This window comes from Camelina sativa, chromosome 2, assembly GCF_030686135.1.
Source record: "Camelina sativa cultivar CO46 ecotype springtype chromosome 2, ASM3068613v1".
NCBI lineage: Eukaryota > Viridiplantae > Streptophyta > Magnoliopsida > Brassicales > Brassicaceae > Camelina > Camelina sativa.
The window spans coordinates 25,485,338-25,505,914 of record NC_141881.1 but is presented as its reverse complement, the minus strand read 5'-3'; the positions used below and the strand labels follow the sequence as shown (position 1 = coordinate 25,505,914).

The window sequence follows — 20,577 nt, the reverse complement described above, 5'->3', positions numbered from 1 at the left end:
GAGCCGAAACTCATGCTCTTCCTTCATTCTCTGTGTATATAATTTCATTAATTAAATAACTAAAGGTAACATAAATAATTTTAATATTTATATATTACGAGCATGCTTCACACATGCTTAAAAGTTTTATCATTATAATTTGAATGTTTTAGCAATAAAATATTTTAATCTTAATGAATTATACAAATGACTTCAAATACGTTTGTGTTCTAAAAGTAGAATTCTTTGTGTTTCTTGATTAATTGCATTTAGAAAAGAAAGTTTTCTGTTAGATATTTCTATATTTTTATCACGTACTTTATATCTATTGAACATACTAAATGCAAACTAAATTCTAGTTTAGAATTGAGTAAATTTTTTTTATTAATATATATTGATATAGTATTATATCAAATAAAAATTGGTTTTTTTTTGTGTCATACTTTTCTGTTTAAAATTAATATATATATATATATATGTGTTGTATTATACTCAAAATGACCAACAAAAAAGAGTAAAAACATACCATCATATTATCGAGTTACATTTTGTAGTGTTAACTGTATAACCTAAGAAAACATAAAATCATTGTTCACCAGATAATTTTTTTTTCTTCTATGTTTTTTTTTTAAAATCATGTGATGGATGGAAGAAGAGATAACTCAAATCTTCCTACTTCTCCAAGACATTGTTTTCTCTCTCTTTTCCTTTGTCTCTCTCTCTAGAATGCAATTAGAATTAGCGTAGGGTGATTTTTGGATTTTTCGACTTGATAAACACGTGGTAGAGGTGAGTCTTGTTAAATGTGTATTGATGAAACTTGCACACATGGTCAGATCCCATTGTCTTGCTCTGCTTGCGGGTAAGCACTATCATCACATCATCAACAATCAATCTTGGCTAGGAAAAATAATGGAACATATGAGAAGAGAAAATAAGTGCATACATTGTATAACCCAAACAATAATGTTGTGAAAAGAAATTAGATGTTAAATATATTTTAAGAAAATAATTAAGACTAAATTGTGTAAGAAAATAAAAATAAATTTGGAAGAATCACATGGCTTTGGAAACCCATATCATGAGATATAAATCACCTAGACGTCCAAATCTTCTTCGACCCTAAACTCTAAACCATCGCAAAACTTTTCTCATCAGAAGCCATAACCTATAAATAAAATAAAGGATCAAGGAAATGGTTATAGGAAAGAAATTTCATAAATACATACAAACACAGTCGTAACGTTAATGAACAAATTTAAAGTCATAGTATTCGAAACAGTTAATATATTTTTAAACTCATTTTTATGGGTAATAAATACAAACACACTTGTGTAAAATATAGCGTGGGTAATAAGTAGCATAAATATTGTGACTAAGATATAAAATCTATTAGGGTTTATGAATTATGATCTAAAACTAAAATTTTATATTAAAAATTTATCAAATGGATCAAAAAAAAAAATACAATATTGATATACAAAATAGGCATTTGAAACAACATTTACCAACATTTACAAGTGAGAATGTGTTATGTGTCTGAGACCTTATTCAACTAAAATTTTCTAATGAATAACCACATTTCACATGTTCACTTCTATATATGCTCCAAAATTAAAATCATATTGTTTATTTCAAAACCTACAAATGTCACATAAAAGAAAAAATTAAATATTACAAAATTTAGAAAACTATGTGAGAGGTAGAATATGATGTTTGATGAAGACTTTGTCTAGCTATTTATATATAAATTTGTAGTAGTATGAGAGGTTTTTCAGTTTTTTTTGGTCAATCATGGGAGTTATGATTTCAAAGAATAAATAATTAAATATACCATAGGTTTTGTCTGTGTTTTTATTGTAGTTAATACATTAAAGTGTATTCATATGATGAAAGATTTGTTTTTAATTATTTTCAAATATCATGGGAGTTACATTTTAAAGAACTCCCATGATATATGAGGTGGGAGCGACATCGTTTCTGCGTTTTGATTTTATGAACTGACAATATATTTAGGTGGGCCTGGATTTTGAGTTATTTGGTAAAGCCCAATGTATTTAAACGTAATATGATTTATTTGGAAAAGCCCGATATAAGAACGTGATACGTAGAAACAAAGTTTTTGAGAATGATTTTAGAACAGGTGTCAGCTATATATTTAGCCAGGTGTCATGTTCTTAGAAGAAGTTGAGGAGAAACCTTGTCTTATTATATAAGAAGACAAGGTTTACTATAAATTTTGTTAATGATTACTATTAAATAAAAATAAAATATCATGTTGTTTTATATCTTAAAATTATTTTAGAATAAATTGATTTGATCTTTTGGCACAAAAACTGTGAAGCAAATATTTTAATTTTTTTTTGTCAACCAATAATTATTATAATATTTTTATAGCTTGAAATTAGTAAAGAGTTTAATAACCATCACATTATATTTTTCCTAAATTATGATATTAATATTTAAATCTTTAGTCATTGAAAATTTATTTTGTCCCAAATTATAAAATGAATATTTAATTCTTTCTTATTTGCAAAATTAGAATGTTATGGTAATTATATAAGATATTGATAAATGATATCTATATATAATTACTAAAAAGGACATTACATATATAAATGTCAATATATTTTCTTAGTACAGAAATTCATTTAAATATAGTGAATATGAAAAATAATGTATGTAATTTTGAGAAAAATGAATTAAAATAATTTAATAATTGAGAAGTGAGGACAGATGTCGAAAATATACGCTGTCAAATGAGCTTGAAATTAGTAAAGAGTTTTATAACCATCTCATTATATTTTTCCCATATTTTGAGAAGTGAGGACAGATGTCGAAAATATACGCTGTCAAATGAGCTTGAAATTAGTAAAGAGTTTTATAACCATCTCATTATATTTTTCCCATATTTTGAGAAGTGAGGACAGATGTCGAAAATATACGCTGTCAAATGAGCTTGAAATTAGTAAAGAGTTTAATAACCATCTCATTATATTTTTCCCATATTATGATAGTAATATTTAAATCTTTAACTATTGAAAATTTATTTTGTCCAAAATTATAATATTAATATTTAATTATTTCTTATTTATAAAATTATAATGTTATGGTAATTATATAAAATATTGATAAATGATATCTTTATATAATTACTAAAAGGACATTACATATATAAATGTTAATATATTTTTTTAATACAGAAATATTATTTAAATATAGTGAATGTGAAAAAATGTATGTAATTTTGTGAAAAATGAATTAAAAAAAATTAATAATTGAGAAGTGATGACAGATGTCGAAAATATACACTGCCAAATGTCCTCGTGTTATGCAAAATTAGAAGAAAACCTTCTCATATTATATAAGATATTGGAACCAGGTTATGTTCCTGAATGTCTGTTGTCTAGTCTCGAAACTTTCGAATGGAGAGAATACGAAGCAATTAAGACTAGAAGAGAAACAAGCCGCAAGATTTATCTTAGGAAACTCTAGTTAGAGATGGCAACTTTCTACCACAAATCAATAAATCTTTAGAACATGTGCATTAGTCTATCACCAAGTTTCTCATGTCCGGTTCGTATATATGCCTAAAAATCCTAGACAAGTTATGCTTTAAAATAAATGGTATAATACAAAATTCATGTGTTTAAATAGCCTAAATTTGAAATTTTGTGATTTAAATAACAGTTTTACCTTCTTTTTTTTTGCAAGCTTTTAATTATTTAAATATATTTCGTTTTGGTACGCAAAAAAAAAACAAACAAAAAAAAACTGTAAAACCTCTATTCTATATCAGGATTTAGGGTTCGTCTCTCAATATGATGGACAAATTAATGGTGACTAAAACCAGAGTCATCAGATTCGTAGCTGATAAAAGGAAAATAACGCAGGTTTTAGGGTTTGTTTCTTCCCTTGTGAATCTTCTTATGTTTTTTTTTTTTTGGAATATTATTGTTAGTAACAAGTTCACAGAATACATCGATCACTGTTTTGAACTAACCATATCTGTACGAATTGCTTTTAACTAGTGCATGTTCTTTCGCATCAATTATTTCTGTGGTGGGTGCTTGTTTATGCTATAGGGTTTTGATTAATTAGTTCTCGTGTAGCTTAAGACACTACAAGAAAACAGCCCATAGCCGACTACATTTTACGACTATTTTTCAGTCGCTTTAGCGACTATTTGGTTACTCCGTTACGACTATTTTACGACTAAATAAAAATGTGATCGTACAGTAGTCGCTAAATTGCGACAAAATTCAGTAGTCGTAAAAATAGTTGCCATTTAACGACTACGTTACGACTAATATGTAAAATTATAAACGCAGTCGTAACCTTGTCGTTATGTAGTCCCTCAGTTACGACTATCTAGGTAGACGCATACAAGTCACCAAATTAGGTGATTATATTACGACAATATCGGCAGGTCGTACAGGTTGTCGCTTAGTAGTCGTTATTTAGCGACTATTATGCGACACTTTCGGTGAGTCGTAACGTAGTCGTGTAATAGTCGTAACATGTCGGTATTAAAATTCACGTTTTCTTCGTTTGGGGGTTGGTGTACTTGTATTATGCGACTGAATTTTAATAGTCGCTTGGTAGTCGCCAAAATTGCCTATATATACGACCTTCACCACTTCTTCTCTCTTCACTCACCATTTCTTCTCTTCTCACTCATAAAAACACAAAAAAAAATCTTCCAAAATAAAAAAATATTCCAAAAAAAATTTTAAACAAAATCTTCCAAAAAAAAAAAAGAAAAAAAAAGATTTTATATATTCTTGTATAATGTCTGGGAATTACAATTATAGTAATTCTCGAGAGTGGATGTATAAGAGGTTCGATGAAGTGACGGGCAATTTTTCGGTGGAGTTTACAACGGGGATGGAGCAATTCATGGAATTTGCAAATAGTCAATCTCTAGCACAGAATAATGGGAGTATGTTTCACTGTCCTTGTAGTCGTTGTAAGAACGATAAGTTTATGTCGGGAAAAAGAATTTGGAATCATCTTTTTAGCAATGGATTTATGCCTGATTATTATATTTGGTATAGACATGGGGAAGAAATCAATATGGATATAGGAACAAGTTATGTTGGTAGTGATCAAGAAGTGGGTAATGTAGATGTGGGTAATGTAGTAGAAAATCCATATGTGGATATGGTGAATGATGCATTTCGTTATAATGTGGGTTTAGATGATAACTATCATGAGGGTAGTTCTCAAAATGTAGAAGAACCAATACGTAATCATTCAAAGAAATTCTACGACTTGTTAGAAGGCGCAAAAAATCCATTATACGATGGTTGCCATGAAGGTCACTCACAATTATCGTTAGCTGCTCGAGTCATGCAAAATAAGGCGGAGTATAATATGAGTGAAAAGTTAGTGGATTCGGTGTGCGAAATATTGAATGAGTATTTACCAGAAGGAAACCAGGCAACGGGTTCACATTACGAGACGGAAAAATTAATGCGCAATTTAGGTCTCCCATATTATACAATTGATGTTTGTATTAACAATTGTATGATATTCTGAAAAGATGACGAAAAGGAAAAGACTTGTCTGTTTTGTGGTGCTCAAAGATGGAAGCCAAAGGATCCTCGACGTAGAACCAAAGTACCATACAGTCGTATGTGGTATCTACCTATTGCTGATAGATTGAAGAGGATGTACCAGAGCCACAAGACTGCGGCGGCGATGAGATGGCATGCTGAGCACAAATCTAAGGAGGGAGAAATGTGTCATCCTTCAGATGCAGCGGAGTGGAAATATTTTCAAGAACAAAATCCTCGATTTGCAGAAGAACCCCGTAACGTTTATCTTGGATTATGCACTGATGGGTTCAATCCGTTTGGCGTGTCTCGTAATCATTCATTGTGGCATGTGATCTTGACTCCATACAATCTACCCCCTGGTATGTGCATGAACGAAGAGTTCTTGTTTCTTACAATTTTGAATTCTGGGCCAAATCATCCGCGAGCTAGTCTGGATATCTTCCTCCAACCTTTGATTGAGGAGTTAAAAGAGTTGTGGTCTACTGGAGTCGATGCATACGATGTTTCCTGGTATGTGCATGAACGAAGAGTTCTTGGTTCTTACAATTTTGAATTCTGGGCCAAATCATCCGCGAGCTAGTCTGGATATCTTCCTCCAACCTTTGATTGAGGAGTTAAAAGAGTTGTGGTCTACTGGAGTCGATGCATACGATGTTTCCTTGAATGAAAATTTTAATCTAAAGGCAGCTATAATGTGGACGATAAGTGACTTTCCGGCGTATGGCATGTTATCAGGATGGACAACCCATGGAAAATTGTCTTGTCCAGTTTGCATGGAAGATACAAAGTCGTTTTATCTCCCTAATGGAAGGAAGGTGTGTTGGTTTGATTGTCATTGGAGATTTCTTCCTCACGATCATCCATTAAGGAGGAATAAGAAAGACTTTCTAAAGGGAAAAGATGCTTTGAGAGAGTATCCACCTCAGTCGTTGATCGGTGAGCAAGTTTATTACGAGCGGTTGGCTGAAGTAAAACCACCAAAAACCAAGGACGTTGGTGGAAATGGTCATGAAAAGAAGACTGCTGGCTATGGGAAGCAACACAACTGGCATAAGTTAAGCATCTTATGGGAGCTGCCTTACTGGAGGGACCTCAATCTTCGACACAATATTGATGTGATGCATACAGAGAAGAACGTTTTGGATAACATCATGTATACTCTTATGAGTGTGAAGGGTAAATCAAAAGACAACATCATGTCAAGATTGGATATACAAAAATTCTGTTCTCGGCCACAACTACATATTGATAGTGATGGTAAAGCTCCTTTCCCACCCTACACTTTGACAGAAGAAGCGAGAACAAGTTTACTAGAATGTGTCAAACATTCGGTGAAATTTCCTGATGGCTATTCGTCAGACCTAGCTAGTTGTGTTGATATGGAAAATAGAAAGTTTTCAGGCATGAAGAGTCATGACTGCCATGTTTTTATGGAACGACTACTTCCATTTATCTTTGCAGAACTCCTAGACCGGAACGTCCACCTTGCATTATCAGGTATTAATTAATTTCATATATATACCTATATTTTTGAAGTCATTTAATAGTAAATATAAAGAAATTAACCCCAATAGTTTGCATTGTATATTGTAGGGCTTGGAGCATTTTTCCGGGACTTATGTGCGAGAACTTTGCATAAAAGTCGCATTCAAATTCTAAAACAGAACATAATTCAGATCCTATGCAATTTGGAAAAGATCTTTCCACCATCATTTTTCGACGTGATGGAGCATTTGCCTATACATCTCCCCTACGAAGCTGAATTAGGAGGCCCTGTCCAATATAGGTGGATGTATCATTTTGAGAGATTTTTCAAAAAGTTGAAAGGAAAAGCGAAGAACAAAAGATATGCGGCTGGATCAATCGTTGAGTCATATATCAATGACGAGATTGCTTACTTCTCTGAGCACTACTTTGCCGATCATATAAAAACAAAATCAAGGTAAATTCTAAAATCAGTCAAGATAGATAAAACTGTTATCATTTATTTGAAAGTCATTTGCTTTTCTCATTTGGTCAGGTTAACACGATTTGATCAAGGTGAAGCGCATGAATATCATGTCCCTGGAGTACCTCCTATATTTACTCACATCGGCCGTCCAAGTGGAGAAATGAATGAAGTATGGCTGTCTGAAAGGGACTATCAATGCGCACATGCATATGTTTTAAGAAATTGTGACTATTTTCAGCCAATTGAGAGGTATAATAATGTTTATATACTTTATTATATATATAATCCACAAAAATTCTCATATATTTGTGTTGGTCTTGTATATATAGTATGTTCGAGGATTTTATTGGTGCAAAATATCCAGGACTTTCGGAAAAAGAACTCTCCACCAAAAGAGCTGACGAATATCATTTATGGGTTAAAGATTATGTATGTCTTTATTTAATCTTTATGTAAAATATTTTTATTATATATTATAAATAATTCTAATATAATATTGTGACTAATATGCAGGTTTCTTACTGGAACGCCACAAATCCATTTCCTACCTGGGTTCAAGAGATAGTGCATGGACCTTTGAACAAGGTCAAAAATGGCCAATGTATTTTACAAGAGGCTACTTATTTCATACACGTGATCATGGTGTTGGACAAAGGACTTGTAACTATGGAGTCTGTGTTAAAGGTGAAAATTACACTGATGCATCCGATGCAGCGGATTTCTACGGGACTTTAACTGATATCATAGAACTCGAGTATGAGGGGATGGTCAATTTGAGAATCACACTTTTTAAATGTAAGTGGTATGACCCTGTTATGGGTAGAGGCACTCGAATGAGCAATGGTGGCGTTGTAGACGTTCTATCATCGAGAAAATATAATAAATACGAACCATTTATTCTAGGTACGTACATATATATATATAGATATTATTTTTAATGTCAATAATATATATTTGTGTTGATATTCCTAAACAGCCTCCCAGGCGCATCAAGTTTGCTATATTCCCTACCCATACACAAAGAAACCAAGGAAGGAATGGCTCAATGTTTTAAAAGTTAATCCAAGGGGAAACATTGCAGGAGAATATGAGAACAAAGAACCAACTCTTTTGCAAACAGAAAATGATGATGTTGTATTGGTGACAACTATTGAAGATCTGGTTTTCGATAATTTAGAAGAAATAAATGAACCAATAAATCTTGATTATGATGTCGAAGATGCAGAACCAGAAGATGAATTTCAATGTAATTTATCATCTTCAGACGATGAAGTAGATGAAGACGAAGATCCTCCTAACTAATTATGCTTGTGTAAAATATTTGTATCAATTTGGATAATTATGCTTGTATCAAATATTATTAATAATTATGTTTCTATTAAAATAAATAATTATGTGTTTATATTAAATTGTAAATTATGACTAATTAGTTTCAAAATATTGAACTTTTAGTTTCAAAATATTAAACTTTTAGTTTAATTATGACTAATATTTAGTTTCTAAATATTAAAATTTTAGTTTAATTATTATGACTATTAGCGACTAATTAGCGACCAATTAGCGACTAAATTAAGAAAATATGAATTAATTAATCTCAACCCAAATAAACTCGGGAAACCAAATTAATTTCCCTCTAAACCAAAATTATTTCCCCCTAAACCAAAAAAATTTTGATTTCCCCCTATCTAAAACCTAATTTTTCCCCCAAACCCAAAACCAAAATCCCTAACTCTCCTCTTCTCTTCTCTTCGATAACTCCGAAACTCTCTCCTCTTCGAAAACTCTCCTCTTCCCGATTTCTCTTCTGAATCCCGATTTGCTTTCTCTTATCTGTCTGTCTTTCTCATCTGTCTCCCGATTCTCTTCTTCATGATGGCTCCAACGCAATCTGCGGCGAAGTCTGCAACTAAGGCTCCGACCAAAGCTCCAGTTAAGCGAGGAAGAAAGAGGACGATGGACCGTAATTTCTTCCAAAGAACCGAAGGGTCGACCCCCATCAAAGAAGCGAGAAGACCAAACCCTCTACCGACACAATACAACTTTACGCCGGCAGCAGATTTGCCCCATCCTCAAACACCGCAAGAGCAAGACCACGTTTTCCCGAGACCCTCACCGTCAGAAACACCACAGATCTGCAACTATCCACCGCCACAAACTCTTTTCTAGACCTCGGTGAACCAACAACGTCAGACTCAACAGCCTCTTTCGTCAGAGGAGGTCCATAACAATCCGCGACAGTCTCCACCTGATCCTCCACCACAAGACGCTCCACCGTCTCCAGCTGATAACTCTCAAGCTCAGAGCCGGCCATCATCTCATGGTAACAACTACCATGAAGGCTCTGAGGCTTCAAATCCGGAGCTCCAGGAGGACACGATTGTCACTCTAAATGCCCTGCTTAGAGTTCCAAACCGTGAGAAGTTTACAACCGTCCTCTCCCCAACACCGATGCCAAACACGACCTGGTACTCAATCTTTGATGGTTCTTAATAGGTTCTATTTTGTGCCTATATATATGTATAAGTACTCAATCTTTGACATCTGTTTTGTGTTGGACCTATATATATGTCTGTTTGATGTTTGTTCTTAATAGGTTTTGTCTTGCGTTGGTCGTATATACATAAGTATAAGTACTCAATCTGTTTTGACATCTGTTTTGTGTTGGTCCTTATCTGTTTTAGAACATTGACATCTTTTTTGCTGTTTTGTGTTTGCAGGTTTACTCGCGACGAAAAATCGCGACTGGTAAGGAGCATTATTAAAAAATTTACAAATAAATTTGATGGTCCATACTACAGCTGGACATGTGTGCCTCGGGACAGACAACAGAGATGGTTCATTGAGTTTGCTGTACAGTTTTCTTCTCTCTTAACCTTTTCACATATAGGTTTACTTGTTGAGTTTCCACTAACATCATTATATTGTCTTTGCTATGTAGAAAACACACACATGGGATCCTTTGATTACTGGGACAGTTCAACAGTTTTTTGAGCTCATCTGCAAACGCCGGATGAAAGACATGATTTGCAATGCCAAGACTAGTGGAGAGCGACCAATATGGATCAGAGATACTATTTGGCAAATAATGGTTGATTTTTTGGAGACTGAAGAAGCACAACAAAGGAGTGTCACCTACTCTAAAGCTCGTATGTCTGATCGTGGTGGTCTTGGTCCTCACGTCAACTTATCAGGTTCAAAGTCTTATCAACAAATCCATAACGAAATGGTTAGTAACTTTTATATACCCATAAATTTTGTTTTTCTTTACATTTGGAGCTTTAAATGATGTCATAACCCTTGATTCTTTTGTAACATTGCAGGAAAAGGAATTGGGAAGACCGGTTAGTCTTGGTGAGGTTTTTATTAAGACACATACCAAGCCAGATGGTACTTATGTTGACAGGAAGGCAGAGCAAATCTCTCTCAATTATGAGAAGAACTTGCAGCAGAAGTTGTCCGACCTTGGGGAACATACTTCACAGCCTCCAGAGCTCACAGCAGATGATTACACAAACATCTTTATTCAGGTAAATATCACTTTTCACAACCCACATTGAATTATCTTTTGATTTCTACAGCCTCTTTAACGTTTGTTTTTCTCTTTGTTTTCTTGTAGTCTACTCAGAAAGATTCACGAGGAAACCTGTATGGAGTTGGAAGTCTTAAGCATACTCTTCAACCTCTTCTCAATGGCTTGGCAAACCAACAACAAGAGTCTGCAATGTTTCAGTCATTGCAAGAGCAAATGAGGGAAACTCAACGTCAAATCGAAGAGCAGGCTGCTTATAATTCTCGCCGTGATGCAGAGGTTGCTGCTCGTGATGCAGAGCTTGCTGCCCGTGAAGCACTACATTTCCAAACTGTGGCTGAGCAGAAGGACAAGTTAGAGCATTTGTCCTTAGTCAAGAAGTACCTGCGCAAAACTGACCCTGCCTTTATAGAGTTTATGAAGACTCAATCAGCTGAAGCAACCACAGAGCCACTCTCAACCACACTCCCTGCAACAGCTCCACCTTCAAATTCGGTTCCTTAACAGTGATGCTTTGTAGGTTAACTTCTCACCTACAATTTCATAGACCTAACTAATTAGCTTGTCTCTTTTGTTGAACTTCTCTCTTTTGTTGAACTTGTCTCTTTGTTGAGACACATGTATACTTGGTATGCATTTGTCTCTTTTGGTTTGTATATTTGTCTTGTGAGAAACTTGGTCTTTTGGTTTGTATTATAAATCATGGTTGATATGATTTTATTGCCTTAATCTTGTTTTTGTTCTAATATGACTTTATTGCCTTAATATTGGTTTCATAATATTTTGAGAAACAGGTACCAATTTCAATTTAAAACATTTATAAATTTGTTTTCCACAAAAAATTAGTCGCTAAACAAATTAAAATTACATTACTAATTTGTTTAGAATAGTAGCCAAATAGTCATAAATCAATAAGCATGTTACGACTACGTTACGACTACAAGCAAAATTACTGTATATCATGATTAGTCGTAAATCCGTCGTAAGCGAGTCTTCAAATGTTACGACTACACTACGACTCCTTTACAACTGCCAATATAACTGCTAGTTAATCGTAACTCTGTCGTATCGTAGTCGTAATTATTTACGATTCTGTTACGACTATTTTTACGAGTACGGAATTTTGTCGTACAATAGTCGTTAAATAACGACTATTTTTACGACTAATTCTTTTACCGACTAAGGATTTACGACTACACGTTTTAGTCGTAACTGAGTCGTAAACAGCAAATTAGCGACTACTTAACGACTCTAACTGTAGTCGGGAATGGACTGTTTTCTTGTAGTGAGATCCTGTGTCGTTTGTGTTATTAGTTTGGTATTCTGAAATCATATATACATCCAGGGTTATCTAGGTCGATGAAACGATAACTGAACGGTTCAGCCTGAAGTCCCTGAACCTCATAACTTATTTATACTAGGTATTAGTCCATGCAATGCGTGGTTGTATGCATAATAGTTTTTATTATATTTTTGAATATTTATAAAAACAATATTTTGTTTTTTTTTATTAACAATAATAACATAATCAAATAATTGATTTTAAGATTGTATTCTACTAAAATTGTATCAAACAAAATTATCAAAAAAGTTAGTAACTATGTGTAAAATATTATGTATAAATATTCCTCATTTCAAAGTTTAAAGAAATATAAATAGAAGCTATATATATACAAATAAATATAGCTAACAAAAATAAAAATAAAATATGAAAATTTAACCAAAGACATTTTATCTTGAAAGATAAATAAAGTATAAAATTTATAATAATACTGGGTAGGAGTTACATTTGAGTTAAATGTAGAATTACAAATGACATTAAATGTGGGTTAATTAGAAATATATTTTTTTAATTTGTTTTTTTTTTCTATGAAAGGAATACCAAGTAACCCAATACCAAGTAACCCAATGAAATTTTAAACTTACAGATTATTTGGTTTTTTGTTGATATAAACTCATACATAAAAATTCAAATTTATATTATTTTTTAAGTGACAAACTAAATTAGTTTTCTTATAACATCATATGAACTTCAATATAAAGATTTTTTAAAATCCCAAGAAAACTATCTTTTTGGTTTCTTTTTTATAATTTTCACTCATCAATTTATATTCTAGTGCTAGATTTCATACTAATAGTTTTTTTTTGACAATCATACTACTAGTTTCTACTTTAGAGAGTTTAATTAGATGTATTTTTAAAAAAATTATATTCTTTTTCTATATTATACTTAGACCTGAATCTTTTCAACCTCATGACCTTGTGGGATGAATATAGTAGAAGAATATTTAAAATGGATCACTTATAAGATGATAATCTAAAATATACAATGAAGATAAACCTTTTAAAACATCCAAAACAATGTATATATCACAACAACAACAACAACAACAACAACAACAACAACAACAACAAGAAAAACAACAACAACAAACACAAAAAAAAAAAAAAGAATTGAGATATAGTTGAAGAGAATGAGAGAATGAAAGAATGAGAGATCAAACATCTAAAGTAAAGAATTAAGGTGTTTTCTTTAGTTTGATTCCCTTATTATGAGATGGTTATAACCAAAATATTATTATGGTCATCAAAATTTTATTATACATATTAGAAAACATATGTATTTTAAATCAAAATAATATAAGATAACAAAGAAGAAAAGAAGAAGTACATAAAACAAAGAAACAATAGAATTCAAAACAATGTAAAATTTATAGTAAACAAAATATATAATCAAACTCTTAACTGGAGTTTCAACCTATGCAAGAACATTATAAAAAACAAAGAAAATATTTAGGATTTGAGATATGGTGGAGGAGGATGTGAGAAATGTTATTTATAGGATAAAAAATGATGGAAGTTATATTTCTAAAATAATTAAATTAGAAGAATTACAATTATAATTAATAGTGTGTTTAAATGAAAATGAATGGAGGAAAAAAAAGTCAATTCACAATTTATGTAATTTCAGTTACAATTTAGTAGTAAAGAATGAATTTAAAGTATGCATTAATGTATATAATTAAATGTGTTGTTTAATTAAAAATAAATATTAAATTTTAAAAAATTAAATCTAAATGAACCAATAAGGAGAGAGTGAAAACTTACTTTTATGTATATGATTTTCCGGTTTCTAGCTTGGAATTATAAAGATCAAAGGTATTTTTTAAATTTTTGACTTTTGATTTTATTATATTTTCTAATCATTTGGAAATTGGAATGACAACAAAATCTCACTTTCTTATGTTTGGTCTCTGAAGAAAGCTGAAAACTTTGGATATGGATTGGATTAGTGAGTTGCCTGATGCACTGCTCTTGACGATATTGTCGTCCCTGCCTACAAAAGATGTTGTGGCCACAATGGTTTTGTCTAAACGATGGCAGTGTCTTTGTATCGATGTTTGTGCCAAGACTTGAATACAATGATGATATGTACCAAGATGGTGAAGACAGGGGAAGATTCTTTCGGTTTGTTTACAATTCTTTGTTGTTGCATGAGGCTCCGGTTCTAGAAAGTATGTGTTTAAAACTTGGTCAGAAGATTGGTGCTATAGATATTGGAGTATGTGTTGGACCTGCTGTTAATCGCAGAGCGCGTGAGCTGATTATCGAGATTGATGCTTCGATTACTGAAATTCCAGTTACGCTTCCAAGGAGTCTGTATACAGACTGTAGAATGCTTGTGAGTTTGGTGCTAAACAATGCGGTTATCGTGGATTCTCGTACCCCGATTTCTTTCCCATCCCTCAAAACTCTGAAACTTACATCGATGAAGTACCCTGGAGATGACTTTTTCTACAAGATTTTATCTAGTTGTCCTGTTCTTGAAGACTTGTTTGTTGAAAAATGCATTGATGATAATGTAGCCTTTTTGGTAGTTAGAGTTTCTTCTTTAAAGGTTTTATCCTTGCTTACATCATCGGGCTTTAGCGTTTTAGGGTATGTCAACTAAGGGCTTGACTGGTTCAAACGCTGCAGTTGCGGTTGCGGTTGCGGGAGATTGCGGAAGCGGACGATTGCGGTTTCAAGCGTTATTAAGCGTTTTGAGCGACTGGTTTAGCAATTTAAAATTGGTGCGTTTGCGGGAGGTTTACGACTGGTTGACCAGCGGGTGCAATAGCGGTTGGAACATAATAAATATGATATATAATATATAAATGTTTAAAAACACCACAATTTTTATTAAACTTGATTCATAATTAAAATTTATTAAAAATACTAAAATAATTATTCAAAAAACAAATAAATTTCATATTGAAATACTTATTCCTTTATGCATTTGGCTTTTCACCAAAAATTTAATCAAGTAATTTGATAAATGAAAAAACATATGCTTTAGATCGTAGATCTTTTTTCTTTTCTCTTAGATCGTGGGTCAGTAGTTATCGGTAGGAATGGTCAAGTGAGAGTTGAGAAGAGTCACTGGTGATTTGTTTTAATATTTTTCACATAAATCTTATTTTCTTTAATTTCTGATGAAATATTATATTTATTTAGATTTTTTTGAACTTATGTGCAATGTGCCATTAAATTTACATTAAGTTTTCCGGGTTATTGTTAATCGGAATATTATTTTCTTCTAATTGTTTATTTTATAATCTTTGCAATCGTATCCATACTTCATTTTCTCCCATCCTTAATGAGTAAAATGGTTAGATAGAAGATATAACAAAAAAAAGTTCATTATCATTAATTTTTTAAAGTTTTTTACAAAAAAAAAATCCAACCGCAATCGCCCGCAACCGCAAACGTTTGCGAGAAACAGCTTTTGGAATTCAGTGGTTTGGAGCGATTGGGAGCGGTTTGTGTGATTGGTTTCAATCGCTAGCAACCCCTACCACCCACAAACACAGCGTTTGCGGGAGGTAGCGGAAGAACCAGTCAACACCTAAGTAGTATCTGGTTTTTTCAAACAACTAACAAAGGTGATAACGTTATTTAAGAATTTTTTGGGATTAATTAAAGAGTATATTTTAAATGATGTATTATTGATAATTATTTTTGCTTTATGTATTCATTTAGTTGTGTTTTTTTTACACTTATCATTCAACTGCATAAATACATTTAATTATATATTGTAAAATTAAAAATATTAAAGAAAATCAAAATCAAAATGTATTAAATATTAAATATTATTTTTGATTTTAAAAATAAAAATACATTAAATATACTAAAAAAATCATCATTTATAATACAAGTAAAAATTTTAAAACATCATCTTTTGTGATACAGATGATGGATATTTGGAGTCGATCACTGTTCCGATTACTCGCCAGTGGGACTTCTGACCAGAATTTCTTTCTCACTCTTGCTAAAATAGTGACGTGGAATATTGTCGATTTAATTGGCAAGTCTCACCATTATCCAGCAAATATTTCATCTCGTAAATTCTCTAAAGTAGAAGATATTTTGGTATATATCCAACTAAACAAAACGTTATTCACAAAAATTAGTCAAACGTTATTTACTTAATTCTTTGCCAGTCAAAGGTTATCTACCTAAATTAGCCCTTAATTAAACTTACCCTTAAACTTACACTATCTCTCTCTGTTTTCAGGATATTTCATAACCTCAATTTTTGTTATGTTTTCGAGTCTGGTTTGCTTTTTCAAGCGTAGAAAAATAATTATACTTTGACGGTAGTTTGACCTCATTGCTTGAATACGAAAAATCTTGTCTTTATAAAAAAAATGAATAAATAGAGAACAGAACAAAGAAAGAAAGAAAGAAAGAGGGCAAAAATTTAGAGAATTAGGGTTCTTCTTCAGTGTGACGACGATTTGATTTCCTTGCCATTATCGAGAAGAAGCAACAGGTAATTCACTCTTTAGTGGCATTGGTTGGTTCGATTTGATTTAGAAAGCACTAAAACTACGAATTTGTATTCTTTGGTTTCTTACTCAGATTGAAGAAATGAAAAGCTGAAATCATTGGTTTCATCGTTTTGTCTCGGGGGGTTTTTATTCGCTCTGTGTTGGCTTAGGAGAGTTGTTGCCATGGACCATATCAGTTCGTTGCCCAATGATTCCCTATTGCAGATACTTTCATTGCTTCCGACAAAAGATGTCTTGAACACTAGTGTTTTGTCTAAACGATGGCGGAATCTTTGGAAGTTGGTGCCTAGACTCCAGTACATCTACTATGATGAGGACAGATGAAGAGAATGATAATAAAGCGGGATTTGTACGGTTTGTGGACAGATCGTTGCTTCTTAGCATGGCCCCGGTTATAGAGAGTTTTCATATCAAGATAGGTCGACACAGCGACGCAGATGTCGGTTTTTGGGTTAGTATTGCTGTGGAACGAGGTTTGCGTGAGCTGGATTTCGATTATTTTGAATGTGGTTTCGAGCCTCGCAGATTGCCTCAGAGCTTGTTCACATGTGGAACACTCGTGGTGCTAAAACTGAGAAACGTATCTCTTGTAGATGTTCGATTCCCGGTTTGTTTTCAGTTGCTCAAAACGCTGCACCTCGACTATGTGCTTTTCCTAGACGATGAATCTCCTAAGACGCTTTTGTCAAGCTGTCCTGTTCTTGAAGTCTTCCATTTGACTCGAGACGACGACCTTGACGATGTGGTGACTTTCTCCGTTATGGTGCCTTCGTTACAAAGATTTTTCTATTGTGGAGGACCTGAGCTTGTGATGAATACGCCTTCTTTGAAGTACTTAACGCTTTCAGAGTATGGTGACAAGTGTAGTATGATTGAGTATTTGCCTGAGATTGTCGAAGCATATGTCCAGGAGGTTACATGTTCCAACACTGATGATATCCTCAGATCTATTGCATCAGTCAAACGCCTCTTCCTTTGTTTACCCTCAAAGGTACGATATACTTGCAACAACTCTAAATGCTTTTTTATATAGAATTCTGTAGTGATTACGCTTAACTGTTTTTTTTTGTACTGCAGCCTAAGTTTCCTACTGGTAGTATCTTCCACCGGCTTCAACACTTGGAGTTTTGCACTTCTGAATCAGAGTGGGATCTACTTATGTCTATGCTCCAACATTCCCCAAAACTTCGATCTCTCAAACTTTACGAGGTAAATATAACCAACCTTTTGAAACTTTGAGAGTTATATATTGACTTAAATGTTCTTTTATATATGGTATACAATTATGCACTCAGCACCATGGCTGCATTGTTCGAGATCCTATGCTTCATTGGGAGGAACCAAGCTCTGTTCCTGAAACGCTGAAGTTCGTTCTTGAGACTTTTGAGTGGAGAAAGTACAAGGGATGGATGATACAGAAAGAACTCGCAACGTTTATCTTGAAACATTCAAGGCGTTTAAAGATTGCGATTTTCTCCCCGGATACAACCAACTTGAGAAAAAAACATCCTCTGATCACGGAATTGGCGCGCTTGTCCAGGGGCTCAACAGAATGTGAGCTAGTGTTTGGTTAAATTTTTTAAGAGAATTGTTTTAGATAAAATTATGTTTGGTTTGGGCTCTCTCCTTCGGTCACTCAACAATCCACAGGAGTTTGAGATTGGATATATAGAGATATGGCCACTTCTGTTATTTCTAATCACTTTGTTATTGACTCTTGTAGACGAGTGAGTGGCTACTACCTTTGTATCTCTTTTCTTTAGGTAATGAAGATTCTGAAGTTGAGTACAAATAAACAAAAAAAATCATCTTAGGGCATATTTATAGGGGATCATGTGGGGGTGATCTTAGATGAGAAATAATGTAAAAATATTGTAAGATCAGGGCTTAAGATCTTTTGTTAAGAAGGAAGTTATAGGGAGAACAGGTATAAGATCTTAAGATTTAATAATATAATATTCTTATAGAATTTTTAAAATATTGAATAAATACAAAAATTAATGTTTAATATATAATTTAAGTATGCTTAAAACTATTTAATATAATGTTTATTAATTTTCTTATTAAACATATTACAATTATTAAAATTTATAAAATATGCTGCTAAATCGAAACCCTAAATCGAATCGAAACCCTAAATCAATTTTAATTTGGGGGAAAAATCAATTATCCCCCATACCGAAACCCTAAATCAATTTTAATCGAAACCCTAAATCAATTTTCCCCAAAATTCGAAACCCTAAATCGAATCGAAACCCTAAATCCAACTTTCCCCAAATTCAAAACCCTAAAACCAAATGAAACAGAGAAGACGACGAAACAGAGGAGATTACCTAGCCGACGACACAGAGGAGACGGAGATGACGACGAGATCTTCAGCTTCGCGACGCAGAGGAGATGTCTACACTTCGCGAGACAGAGGAGACGACGATAATCGGTGGCTCCGGAGTAGACGACGACACGAGGAGACGAGGAGACGACTAGGAGACGGTCGCCCCGGTGTTTCAATCGCCGGACAGAGGAGAAGACGATGCCGGAAAAAATTCTCTCGTGGTTTCCAGGAAATCGCGTATCGGGAAAGAGAGAAGAAGAAAATGAAAATTAAACAAGGAATGAAATGAAAAAAAAAAAATTGCATAAGTTAAACAACCGGACACATCAGCACAAGATCAGGGCGAGAACTGATCTTAATTAAGATCGTTTCATCTGATCTTAGGGCCACTGTTCACTAAATTTGATTTTTTTAAGGCCCAAGATCAGGTGAGGTGTTCCCCCAATAAATATGGCCTTAGGCATCCATATCAATATCATCATTAGCTTCGTTCCACTGCAACGCGTCTTGATAGGCCTTGATCACAACCTCTTGTACCTCACCCTGTTTACCCTGAAACACCACTGTATTTCTGTACTTCCAGACGTTCCATAAAAGCCATGGGATCACTGATCTGATTTCCTCAGGAACCACTAGATCTTGAATCACCTTTTCAAGATGTTCCGAGTTGTTCTCTACACTACTCTCTGAGAAACCCCCCGAAGGTAACGGAACGTTGGCTAAGGCAAAGGTCTGACGGGCTACATGACATCCAAACAATGTGTGTCCTATAGTTTCCTTCGCAGCTCCGCAAACAAGACATCGATGATCAATACTAATACCCCTAGACGCAAGTCTATCTGCAACCGCTAAAGCACCTGAAAGCATTCTCCACAAGAAAGATTTAATTTTAGGGACTGTCTTCAACCTCCATACCTTAGCTTTCAATTTGTTAGACCTAATTATCTCTTCTGGCGGCTTCTCATAGAGTGAAGGCAAGGTTCTGGACAGCCAGTATCCACTCTTAACAGTATAGGCACCAGCTTTATTATAAGGTCAGATAAATCAGTCTGGTTGACCTACTGCAGCCTTCATTGCTAGGATTCGTTTAGAAAATCATCAAGATTTTAAAAAAAACTTTTTAAACAATCTCTTAGAATCCTTCATTTTTTACTTTCTAATTTTCTATGATTTTAAAAATCAGCAAGATTTTAAAAAACATAAAATCATTAAAATTCTATTTTAATCCTAAACCAATACCCCCTAAGCTATTGAGCAACTTAAAACTGTAATTAAATTCGTATTTATCAGTGTTCTAAAACGCGCTATGCGGTTGCTACGCGGTGGATAAACGCCTAGCGCCTAGCCGTATATGCGGGTGCCTAAGCGGAATGTAGGCGAATTATATATTT

The 20,577-nt window shown here is 33.4% G+C and overlaps 4 protein-coding genes and 2 pseudogenes across 4 annotated transcripts; 5 read left to right on the top strand and 1 right to left on the bottom strand.

The window, feature by feature from the left end:
- Positions 1–4,770: 4,770 nt before the first annotated feature.
- Positions 4,771–7,048, top strand: LOC147949200 (uncharacterized; annotated as a pseudogene).
- A 1,027-nt stretch (positions 7,049–8,075) lies between these two features.
- Positions 8,076–8,793, top strand: LOC147949199 (uncharacterized). Its single transcript, XM_087470471.1, has 2 exons — positions 8,076–8,394; positions 8,468–8,793. The coding sequence occupies exons 1-2, from the start codon at positions 8,091–8,093 to the stop codon at positions 8,791–8,793; spliced, it is 630 nt and encodes a 209-aa protein (XP_087326597.1). The 5' UTR covers positions 8,076–8,090.
- A 570-nt stretch (positions 8,794–9,363) lies between these two features.
- On the top strand, positions 9,364–11,524 carry LOC147949198 (uncharacterized). The gene is made up of 7 exons (XM_087470469.1): positions 9,364–9,585; positions 9,658–9,956; positions 10,209–10,341; positions 10,430–10,717; positions 10,812–11,018; positions 11,108–11,299; positions 11,363–11,524. The coding sequence occupies exons 1-7, from the start codon at positions 9,364–9,366 to the stop codon at positions 11,522–11,524; spliced, it is 1,503 nt and encodes a 500-aa protein (XP_087326595.1).
- Positions 11,525–14,271: 2,747 nt separating this feature from the next.
- Positions 14,272–15,127, top strand: LOC104755706 (putative FBD-associated F-box protein At5g50270 pseudogene; annotated as a pseudogene).
- Positions 15,128–16,576: 1,449 nt separating this feature from the next.
- LOC104733181 (FBD-associated F-box protein At5g56370-like) lies at positions 16,577–18,603 on the top strand. Its single transcript, XM_010452788.3, has 4 exons — positions 16,577–16,835; positions 16,925–17,845; positions 17,932–18,063; positions 18,150–18,603. Exons 2-4 carry the CDS (start codon positions 17,162–17,164, stop codon positions 18,426–18,428), a joined length of 1,095 nt encoding a protein of 364 aa, XP_010451090.1. The 5' UTR covers positions 16,577–16,835; positions 16,925–17,161; the 3' UTR covers positions 18,429–18,603.
- A 1,039-nt stretch (positions 18,604–19,642) lies between these two features.
- Positions 19,643–20,260, bottom strand: LOC147949197 (uncharacterized). Its single transcript, XM_087470464.1, has 2 exons — positions 20,249–20,260; positions 19,643–20,188 (listed from the first exon to the last, which is right to left on the bottom strand). The coding sequence occupies exons 1-2, from the start codon at positions 20,258–20,260 to the stop codon at positions 19,643–19,645; spliced, it is 558 nt and encodes a 185-aa protein (XP_087326590.1).
- Positions 20,261–20,577: the final 317 nt, after the last annotated feature.

Bases quoted from the DNA above. Each gene is read 5' to 3' on its own strand.
- LOC147949198 (XM_087470469.1), top strand. From the start codon at position 9,364: ATGGCTCCAACGCAATCTGCGGCGAAGTCTGCAACTAAGGCTCCGACC. The intron at 10,342-10,429 runs GTACAGTTTTCT...TTTGCTATGTAG, and splicing joins GATGGTTCATTGAGTTTGCT to AAAACACACACATGGGATCC. The intron at 11,019-11,107 runs GTAAATATCACT...GTTTTCTTGTAG, and splicing joins ACACAAACATCTTTATTCAG to TCTACTCAGAAAGATTCACG.
- LOC104733181 (XM_010452788.3), top strand. From the start codon at position 17,162: ATGATGAGGACAGATGAAGAGAATGATAATAAAGCGGGATTTGTACGG. The intron at 17,846-17,931 runs GTACGATATACT...TTTGTACTGCAG, and splicing joins TCCTTTGTTTACCCTCAAAG to CCTAAGTTTCCTACTGGTAG. The intron at 18,064-18,149 runs GTAAATATAACC...TTATGCACTCAG, and splicing joins GATCTCTCAAACTTTACGAG to CACCATGGCTGCATTGTTCG.
- LOC147949199 (XM_087470471.1), top strand. From the start codon at position 8,091: ATGTATTTTACAAGAGGCTACTTATTTCATACACGTGATCATGGTGTT. The intron at 8,395-8,467 runs GTACGTACATAT...ATTCCTAAACAG, and splicing joins ATACGAACCATTTATTCTAG to CCTCCCAGGCGCATCAAGTT.